This window comes from Perissodus microlepis, chromosome 5 (genome assembly GCF_051167445.1).
Source record: "Perissodus microlepis isolate ML-2025 ecotype Zambia chromosome 5, ASM5116744v1, whole genome shotgun sequence".
Taxonomy (NCBI): domain Eukaryota; kingdom Metazoa; phylum Chordata; class Actinopteri; order Cichliformes; family Cichlidae; genus Perissodus; species Perissodus microlepis.
In genome coordinates, this window is record NC_140465.1 from 2,735,860 (window position 1) to 2,746,770 (window position 10,911).

Consider the following 10,911-nt stretch of genomic DNA (forward strand, 5'->3'; position numbering starts at 1 on the left):
AGTATCTCTGTTTGGAGGCATAATGAAATTGTAGTATGATTAAAAAATGTTTTCTAAATTAGATAAATTAAATGTAACTAAGTCTGCTGGTCACATGGACAAAGTATAGACAGACTGTGACAGAAAGCACTTGGTAACAGTGAAATGAAAAAATTCAATTTTAACAGGAAGAAACACAGTGGAAGAAAGTCATAGATTAAATGACTAAAGATTAAATGTAGAGTGGTGTCTAAGCACCTAGTGACTGAAAATGGTGCTTTTAAAACCTTCCAGAATGCTTACCTTGGTAAGCCAGAAAATGGAAAAGCTTCTGTGTTAAATGTTGCAAAAGATTTTATCCTTCACCCAGCAATTGGCAAATCTGCCTAAACCTAACCAAACAGCAATAATCCAAGTGACTGAATAACAGTCCCAGATCTGTAATTTTTTGACATTTTATATTTGTTCACCACACACCAGTATTCATAATCTACGCATACACTGGAGGTATTGTCACCCCTCATGTATTTAAAAAAATACTCAAAAAAGAAAAGGACGAATATTCTGAGGAGGAGAGTTGATTATGTGAGCTGAGTGCTTCTTTTAACATACCCATGGGGGTTTTCTCCTATAAAATATGGTCATAATCAAGATAACTGAGAAATTTCAAACAGACCAAAGACACCATTTGAAGAACCATGTTTTAAAGCTTAAGTACACAGTGCAAATGTTCAGGTGAACAAAAATAATTCCTCTTTATTTGCTCATGTCATCAGGATGAGCAGTATGAATCTGATCAATTTTCAGCCATCTGTGGCTTTTTGAACCACATAATCAAAATAGTGAATCATTATTTTCAATTTACCATTTTTTTTCTTCAGAAACTTCCATTTGGACAATGATGACACAAGCCTGTGGAAAAGTAATAATGTTTAATTCAAATAAAACCATGCAACAGGTCACCATAACCCTGATTAGATTCAACCCCTGTTATAAAATAAACATCCAAGTACATTGTGTTCAGTGGGTGATCACTGAATGAGAGCAGACAACTCCATGGAATGTACACAGGTCAGGCCAGAAAGTGAACCACCCAAAACGGGAGGGAAAAAACAAAACAACAACAATCACAGCTGCTCCTGTTCCACAGTACAGTGACGATCCCGAAAAAGTGCCAAACACGGAAAGCACAAGGACCCGAAGCACCCCACCCACAGCGTCGACCCCCCCGCCCCACCCTTCCTTTCCCTCATCCCACAGGCTGCTAATAATTAATTACCATCACAAAGCGCTATGGCACACAGAAGACAAGCCTGAGAACACGAGTGATGAGCCAGCAGTGCCCTGCTGATAGATACGAATGTCTAGTAGCAGTTTAATTGTGTGTACCAGATATACACTTGTTTAAGGAAGGCCCCTCAAATTCACATCATCGGGATATCGCAGAAGCAAAGCGTAGATTTTTATTTCTATTTCAGGGAAATCTTTCAAGTATTGAGGTATCCCAAAAATGAAGAGCGCTATTGTAGCTGGGGTTACAGAAGTGGTTTGTTTTTTCATTCAATCCATTATAGACATTTTGAACATGATTTGCTGCTGTTGCTGCTTTTCTTTTCCAACATTTACTCAATGCACTGACACTGACGGTGTGTTAAATCACAGTGAACAGCAGCAGCAAGACATGCTCACTGTTGTTGTAGTTCTTTGTTTTGTCACAGCATCATAGCTGTAAAGTCATTCGTGGATTACATTTCTCTAATCTTGACACTGGAATGATAAGCTACCAACAGTAAGAAGGAACCTTGAAAATATTCGTGGGAACTAAAGTACTTTGAATGGAAAAGTGGCTCAAGATACATCAGGGACTAACTGTCACCACATGTGAAAAGCCCAGAAAACACACATAATTGGTACACTCAAGTCATTTGTCATTTTACAATCTGGATGTAGAACACAAAGATCATAAAAAATAACATTATAGTAAGATGTACAGTATTCTTGTTTTGTAATGTCTGGTCTGCACTGTGAACCTCAAAGAATGATTGGGCACCAGGTCAGGAATCGGGGTTCACCTGCACATCCCTCTCTCCGTCCAATGGAAGGCTCCCGAAGGAGGAAGTGGGAGCAGAGAGTCTTGTGTAGTATGCATGCATGCACGCATGCGCGTGTGTGTGCGTGTGTGTGCGCGCATGTATGTATGTATGTGTTGTGTGTGTGCGTGCATGTATGTATGTATATGTGTGTGTGTCAGCGAGTAATGAATAGCAGCAGGAACTTCAGTTGTTGTACACCTGGCCCTCAGGTGGTTGGGAGAGCCTGTTGTTTTCTTTCATCATCATGTGCTGTCTGAGCTCCTGCAGCACTGTCCGGATGTTGTAGGAATTCTTCCACCGGGACAGTGATGACACAGCCTTTAGGTCGACCTGAAGGGAAATGAGCAGAAGGATGGTGGAGGTGTTTTTTATTAAGTAACCAATGACCCTTGGTTCAATCTACATAGAAAAGACAATTATAGACAGAAACTGGTGTCACGACCGAATGCTTGATCCCATGTAGTGTTTCAGAGTGGACAACGCATCTTACCTAGACTCTGTCTCCCTCTTCCCTCCTTGAATTTAATTAGTACCAAAATCTTGTAACACCCATTTGAAAGCATTTGGGTGTAAGAACTTTCCTTCCAGAAACCCTGCGTACACACCGAGCAGATGCCACTGTTTGCTCCAGTTGGCCTCCGCTAAGCTATTGCTGGTCACTCCCTTTACTTTGGTCTTAACTCGACTCTTCTCCATAGACTGCAAATTGTTCAGAATGCGGCCGCTCATCTCCTTACTGGTAGTGGACGCCGTGTCTCTATCACCCCTGTCCTTGCCGACCTGCATTGGCTTCCCATTAAGTATCGCATTCAATTCAAAATCCTGTTGCTCACCTTCTGAATTATTAACAATATAGCTCCAAGCTACCTCATTGAGCTACTTAGATTATACACCCCTGCTAGAGTACTAAGATCATCTTCCCAGTCACTTTTGGTACAGCCGAGATCCCGGCTGAAGACTAGAGGTGACCGAGCATTTGCCTTGGCTGCACCTGATCTATGGAATAACCTCCCCATCGCTGTCCGCGAGTCTGATTCCATTCAATCCTTCAAATCGCAGTTAAAAACCCACCTATTTAGCCTCGCCTGTTCTACCAGTTAATGATTGTTTGTTAGTTAGTTTAATGCTTATTTCTATCTTCGGTCTATTCTTAACTACTTTTAATCATTTAAAAAAAATGTTTGACTGTCTTATCCTTTACATATATTGTTCTTTTATGCTTTTATATGCATTTCTTTTGCTGCTGTGTTTTTAATGCCATTTAACATGCTACCATGTTGGTACTTTGCCATAGCCTTCATCCTCCCCTGTTACTTCATCTTACCCTCTTGTATGTTAAGCACTTTGGTACACCACTGGTTTTTAAATGTGCTATATAAAAAAAGTCTGTTGTTGTTGTTGTCATAGACAAACATGTAGTCTATTACGTGTCACGTCCAAATGCCAGTTTCAGACTGAGGATTCATCAAGCCTGCATCTGCAAAAAGTTCATTTATAAACATTCATAATTTTTCCCCCATCATAATTTTTTTTTTTTTTTTTTTTTTTTTTAATACCATGATGTAATTTAATAAGATGCCATAGCAACAGATGCAACCACCCTTTCCACAAGTTCATATGGAGAGGTAAATAGCTGCAAATAACTGTTGTTTGCAAAACGTGTGCACAGGTTTTTAAAATTTACTATTTACATTTGGATTTCAAGTTATGAAAATGATTCGTTAAACATGTTTGTGGTTGTTGCAGTAAAAAATAAAACTTTTTTTCTACTTGGATTTTATGTTTTTTTGTCTGATTTTAGATTGATCAATTGTGTCAATGCAGTATGTCAAAATGACAATATAACTGTAAATTCAGACGCGAGGTTGTGCTGAAAAGAATGATACCAAACAAGGCAAGGTGAACAGTTTTAAAGGTGGAATATCGAGGTAAAATCAGAAGAACTCAAAAACTGCCAATTATACCCTGGACCGCAGAGGGTCCAGTCAAATGAGATACAAATGCAAGTTTTCCAACTTTTTTCCCCCTGAAATTCCTCGAGTTCCATCTGCTCAAACTAAACAGCGAGTGAGTTTTTGAGTTCTCTGTAGAGACACAGGAGCCCTACTAAAAAGCTAAAAGTCATGCTAGCTTTATAATGAAAGACAGAATAAGCACCTTTGTGCAACAGAATTCAACATGATAATTATTTTATTTCACTGGAAGTGAAATATTTTATTGAACTGCATAACCGCGCAGCACAAAAGCAGAAAACTGTTGAGTCTACCTACTTCCTACTACTCCTGAGACTCGAGCCATATGTTATACCTACAGCAGCAGCAGCTACAACCAGGAGCAGACTATTTGTTGGTTAATTGTGTTTTTACTGCACAAGTTATTTACAGTTCAGAATCCTACCAAGAAAAACGTGTGAGTGAATATTATAACTCAGTCAAGAATATCTGCAGGGATACTTACCAGACCGTTTGAGCTGTTCACACCAGTTAGGTTTATCTTGTTCACAAAGCGGACATGAGGAGGATGCTCAGGGTATTTGGATCCACAGTCTATTTTCAGACTGTAGATCCTGCCTTCATAGACAGTCTGCAATGAAAAGAACAGAAGACTGGTTAGCTCAAAGAATCAAAGTCTAACAAACTCTAATAAGCTCTACTGTCACCAGTTCTCTGGAGTTAACAACTGCTGACATTAGAGCCCATTTAACTTTTTATTCTCTTTATGAACCGTGAGAGGAAAAAAAACATATTGCATGCTTTACAAAGCCTGATAAAAGAATTCGGCTCAAAAAATAAACATTTATATTAAATCTGTCACTACAAAGCTTTAGTGAGGACGTGCTGATAAAGGTGCAGAGACATAGATGAAATCAATTACAGGGAGTGCAGAATTATTAGGCAAATGAGTATTTTGTCCACATCATCCTCTGCATGCATGTTGTCTTACTCCAAGCTGTATAGGCTCGAAAGCCTACTACCAATTAAGCATATTAGGTGATGTGCATCTCTGTAATGAGAAGGGGTGTGGTCTAATGACATCAACACCCTATATCAGGTGTGCATAATTATTAGGCAACGTCCTTTCCTTTGGCAAAATGGGTCAAAAGAAGGACTTGACAGGCTCAGAAAAGTCAAAAATAGTGAGATATCTTGCAGAGGGATGCAGCAGTCTCAAAATTGCAAAGCTTCTGAAGCGTGATCATCGAACAATCAAGCGTTTCATTCAAAATAGTCAACAGGGTCGCAAGAAGCGTGTGGAAAAACCAAGGCGCAAAATAACTGCCCATGAACTGAGAAAAGTCAAGCGTGCAGCTGCCAAGATGCCACTTGCCACCAGTTTGGCCATATTTCAGAGCTGCAACATCACTGGAGTGCCCAAAAGCACAAGGTGTGCAATACTCAGAGACATGGCCAAGGTAAGAAAGGCTGAAAGACGACCACCACTGAACAAGACACACAAGCTGAAACGTCAAGACTGGGCCAAGAAATATCTCAAGACTGATTTTTCTAAGGTTTTATGGACTGATGAAATGAGAGTGAGTCTTGATGGGCCAGATGGATGGGCCCGTGGCTGGATTGGTAAAGGGCAGAGAGCTCCAGTCCGACTCAGACGCCAGCAAGGTGGAGGTGGAGTACTGGTTTGGGCTGGTATCATCAAAGATGAGCTTGTGGGGCCTTTTCGGGTCGAGGATGGAGTCAAGCTCAACTCCCAGTCCTACTGCCAGTTTCTGGAAGACACCTTCAAGCAGTGGTACAGGAAGAAGTCTGCATCCTTCAAGAAAAACATGATTTTCATGCAGGACAATGCTCCATCACACGCGTCCAAGTACTCCACAGCGTGGCTGGCAAGAAAGGGTATAAAAGAAGAAAAACTAATGACATGGCCTCCTTGTTCACCTGATCTGAACCCCATTGAGAACCTGTGGTCCATCATCAAATGTGAGATTTACAAGGAGGGAAAACAGTACACCTCTCTGAACAGTGTCTGGGAGGATGTGGTTACTGCTGCACGCAATGTTGATGGTGAACAGATCAAAACACTGACAGAATCCATGGATGGCAGGCTTTTGAGTGTGCTTGCAAAGAAAGGTGGCTATATTGGTCGCTGATTTGTTTTTGAATGTCAGAAATGTATATTTGTGAATGTGGAGATGTTATATTGGTTTCACTGGTAAAAATAAATAATTGAAATGGGTATATATTTGTTTTTTGTTGAGTTGCCTAATAATTATGCACAGTAATAGTCACCTGCACACACAGATATCCCCCTAAAATAGCTAAAACTAAAAACAAACTAAAAACTACTTCCAAAAACATTCAGCTTTGATATTAATGAGTTTTTTGGGTTCATTGAGAACATGGTTGTTGTTCAATAATAAAATTATTCCTCAAAAATACAACTTGCCTAATAATTCTGCACTCCCTGTAAGGTTCAACGCTGTAGTGATGGGATTTCTGGCTCTTTTTAGAGAACCGGCTCTTTCGGTTCGGCTCACTAAAAAGAGCCGGCTCTTTCGGCTCCGAACCGGCCCTTCGGGTTGTTTTGTTGCTTTAATTAATTTATTATTAATAATATAAAATTGTGCACAAAAGGAATTACTAATGAAAAAAAAAAAAAAAAAGTGGTTTTATTTATATATGTTTATATATAAATATATGTGGTGGCCCCTAGAGACAAAACACATACAAACTCCAAAACACATTTCTAGCATGAACTGAACTTCCAAAACAGAGCTACCTAGATCACTTAAATTACACAATTGAAAGCATGAAAGCATATGTGTATTGTTAGTGTATTTATACCCAAGCATTCATATATAGTCAAATAATAATAATTTTTTTAAAAAGTTCATTTACCTGTTATTACCACACACCAAATCCGGTCGTTGGTACTTGCTGGCTTGTGTAGCCACTAGGTAACAAAAGCTCAACACTGCACCCTAGCATAGCATCCTGGAGCACTTCTGTTGTCTTTTGTATGTGTTTTTTGGAGTTTTTATGTGCTTCAGAGTTTTTACGTGTTTCAGAGTTTTTACGTGTTTCAGAGTTTTTACGTGTTTCAGAGTTTGTACGTGCTTCGTAGTTTGTACGTGTTTTGGAGTTTTTACGTGTTTTGGAGTTTGTACGTGTGTTTACGTGTTTGAGTTTTTACGTGTTTTTACGTGTTTTGGAGTTTGTACGTGCTTCAGGGTTTGTACGTGATTTGAAGTTTGTATGTGCTTTGTCTGTAGGGGTCACCCTAAATATACTTTTATTTATTCACTCCACATAAAATGTAATAAATAAATCATATAATACAAAAACCAACAATTCACATTTCAACTTTTAACTATTTAAATTTTCAGATTTTTCCTTTTATAAATTTAAAGTGAAACAACACAAAACACTGCAAACCACAACACAATTAAATATAAATTATAATATGAAAACAAACAGAAGATGCATATTCTCTGTCATATGGGCCTGCATGAATAAACTTTCTGAATCCTTTATCATCTGCAACTGAAAATAGTTGTGGATGATTACTATACCTTTCTAATGTGACTTTGTTGTCCCTGGCTCTCTCTCTCTCCCTCCCGCTCTGTTCCTGTGCTACTGAGTGTAACTACCGTCCCTCCCCCCTCTTCCCAGCGTAAAGCACAAGGCTCGCATGCTGAGTGAAGCGGAAAAAAAGTGCGAGAGAGAGGATGAGAGAAAGAAAAAAAAACAAAAAAACAAAAACAAACCACGGCTTGCGATAAGGAGCCGGCTCGCGTCGTTCACGTCAATGATCCGGCTCTAAGAGCCATTTCGTTCGCGACCGACCCATCACTACAACGCTGACAGCAGCTCTTTTTAAAATTTATGTTTGTTTACATTGTCTATAAGCCATCAGCAGTAGAGGTGAAATCGCTGAAAAGAAAAACTTGGCACACAGGAGTCACACTTTACCAATATTTGAATATGCTGTGGTAAACCAGCAAGGCTGCCATAAACAGTGCTGGAAAAAATGCAAGCTAACTAGTTCAGACTTCTCGTTATTGTCAACCACACACAGAAGTGATGCATCATCACACCTCTCTGGGGGGCAAAATAAAGCATGGAGGTGCAACCAAAGGCAGCACAAGCCCCCAAAACAAATGCTCATAACAAAAAATAAATAAATAAATAAAAATGCGTATTCCAACTTTCAGCACACAGAGTTTCCAAAACCTGAGGCTCAGTTACTCAGAGAACATTCACTGGGTAACTACTGTTTCAGAAATGACTATATATGGACAAGCAGCTAGAGTGCTAATTCAGCAGCTACAGCTAGCAAACTTGTCTTGCAAACTGCACTCATAGACACACATTTCTGCTAATTAGTGCCATTTAGTAAAATCACATAAAATACTGGAATATCACTCACCAAAACTGAAGCATGGACTTCTATTATTTGTCAGACAATTTCTTTAAAATGCTGTAGAAGGCAATAACAACACAAAGTCGAGAAGTTGGACTACAAGAGGTGAATTACTAGACCACGATTAGCTCGAGTTCCCTGTGTCAGGACATCAGTCAATCAAAACAACCACCTCTAATTTATACAGTGGTCAACACTGCTTAACACAGCTATAAACAGGTATGCTGTAAAGATGGCCATTTTAACATATAAATGTAAGGAGAGTAACACTTTTTAGGCAGCTCCACATTCACCTCTTTTTTTTGGACCCAACTCATGATGTTTGTAAAGCGCACCTGTCCACAATGACTTCCATTCCAACCTCTCCACTATCATGGACAACACCGAAGAGCTGTTAAAGGATATCAGAGACAAGATTATAGAGCTGCACGAGGTTGGACTGGGGAAAAAGACCTTCAAAGGTAAGACGCTTTTGAACATCTAACTAATTGAGAGAAGGCTTGGGAGAAAGTGCTGTAGTCAGATGAAACCAAAATAGAGCTCTCTGGCATCAACTCAACCCACTGTGTTTGGAATAAGTGAAATGCTGAGTATGCTCCAATTGGAAAATCAATGTTTCTTTCCTTGGCTGTATGTCAAAGTCTCCCTGGGCAACACCGAACATTACCGAACTTCAAATTGTCCCCAATGCATCCACTGGAGTGAGAGTGAGTGTGTGATAGTTAGAAATAAGAGCTACGGGAATGTGTGTGTGAATATGGCTTCTAATAAAAAAAATTTTAAAAAGGAAAAAAAAAAAAAAAGGCTCATCCAAGTACCAGCTTTACAGTGCTGTTTCTCTCCACACAGAAACACGGCACTGTAAAGCTGCATATATGGCTTACAACTTGTTATGGTTTTCAAAGTTGGCTTTTCTAATATTTGACTTTTTCCTGCCCCACCTTCATGCACATTATATCTTGTTGAATTAATAATCTTCCTGCTGACACAAGGGTGTGACAAACACAGCTTCAACAAATCATATCGACTCATGAAATCTCTGCTTGTGAGCAGCACAGCCACATGGTCAAACAGAATCTTTACCGTGTGGTTTGCATTTTATTGTCTTGTGATGTTTAAAAGAAACCCCCTTTTAGTCAGCTTCCAAGGCAGAAAGCCCAGTGGCCGACTGAAGAAGATCAGTATTACATACTGAAGTGTTAGAGCAGGTGCTTGACGTGGCTCACCTTGGCAGGGCCAATGATCATGCCATTCCAGTGAGTTAGCATCATGTCGTCATCATCTGCAAGGCCCCAGCTCACTGTACCGTCTCCAACTCCCTTCTGACCTTCCTCCAGTTCCTCCAGCAGCCGAAAGCTGCGGGGAACTTTGACGCCTTTACAAACACAGACACACAAAACAAATGACAATTAGGCGACTTCTGTGCCATGACACGAGGCAGGATAACCCACTGATTTCTTTTAGAAAGGAAAAAATAAATTATACTGCTTAGCTTAGTTTCAATCAATCTGGTCACATTTTTCAACACAACATAACCAGAATGAAGGAGAAACAAAAATAGATGAAACTAAGAAACACAACTACACTGATCTGAATAAAATTAAATGTAATCAAATACAGAAGCTCGACGCGTTGAGTAAACAGAGACAATTGCTTCATTTTGTTTGTAACACTGTGTTTTCAAGCGCTTCTTCCGGAATGTTGTGTCTCCGGTGACTGAGCTTACAGCTAGCGCCGAGCAAAATACTCATCTAGCTACACATCAAGCTAGCTACGGGCGTCACCTCAACTATTACCACAAAAACGTCATAGTAGACCCTATAAATGCCACCTGGGATGAAACCTTAATTGTTTTCACTAGAGAGACCCCCGATGATTACAAAACGATATAGTGTGGGTGTTGCAGGCGGCAGAGTAACGCTCAGGGACCGTGGGCCAAATTAGCGAGTCCTTTAGCTAACTAACCAGCGTTAGTAACAGCATTTTCTTGCCACCAAAGTCCAGTTACAAACAAAATATCACTACAGCGATACGCTTAGGAACCGTTCATCTACTCTGGTGCTAAATGGGAAGTTGGGCATTTTCGCTCTAACTGCAAATCACGACAATATAGCACGTAAACTGTCGGTTTACCTTGTCCGGCGACTGCCATCTTTGTCACTGCTTTACGGAAGCGCGTACGTATGTTAAATATCGCTTGCGCATGCCCGCCCGAAAAATAATTGAAATGTATTATTATGATTATTATTATTGTTATTGTTATTATTGTTATTATTTTACTCCTTACCTTAAAAAGCATCGACATAAACTAGCGGTAGCTTTCTAACACTGCCTCTTTAATAACTTGGTCACGACAAATATTTTTTAAGAACTAATCGACACTTTTATTTTATTTATTTTTACAGATTTATGAAAATGAAGGCCAGAACACGAGCTGAACTCACATTTGATTTGTCTTGGA

General features: G+C 39.7%; 1 protein-coding gene across 1 annotated transcript; it reads right to left on the bottom strand.

Moving 5' to 3' along the window:
* Window positions 1–894: 894 nt before the first annotated feature.
* On the bottom strand, window positions 895–10,691 carry ube2v1 (ubiquitin-conjugating enzyme E2 variant 1). Its single transcript, XM_084927385.1, has 4 exons — window positions 10,584–10,691; window positions 9,677–9,825; window positions 4,530–4,655; window positions 895–2,402 (listed from the first exon to the last, which is right to left on the bottom strand). The coding sequence occupies exons 1-4, from the start codon at window positions 10,600–10,602 to the stop codon at window positions 2,256–2,258; spliced, it is 441 nt and encodes a 146-aa protein (XP_084783511.1). The 5' UTR covers window positions 10,603–10,691; the 3' UTR covers window positions 895–2,255.
* Window positions 10,692–10,911: the final 220 nt, after the last annotated feature.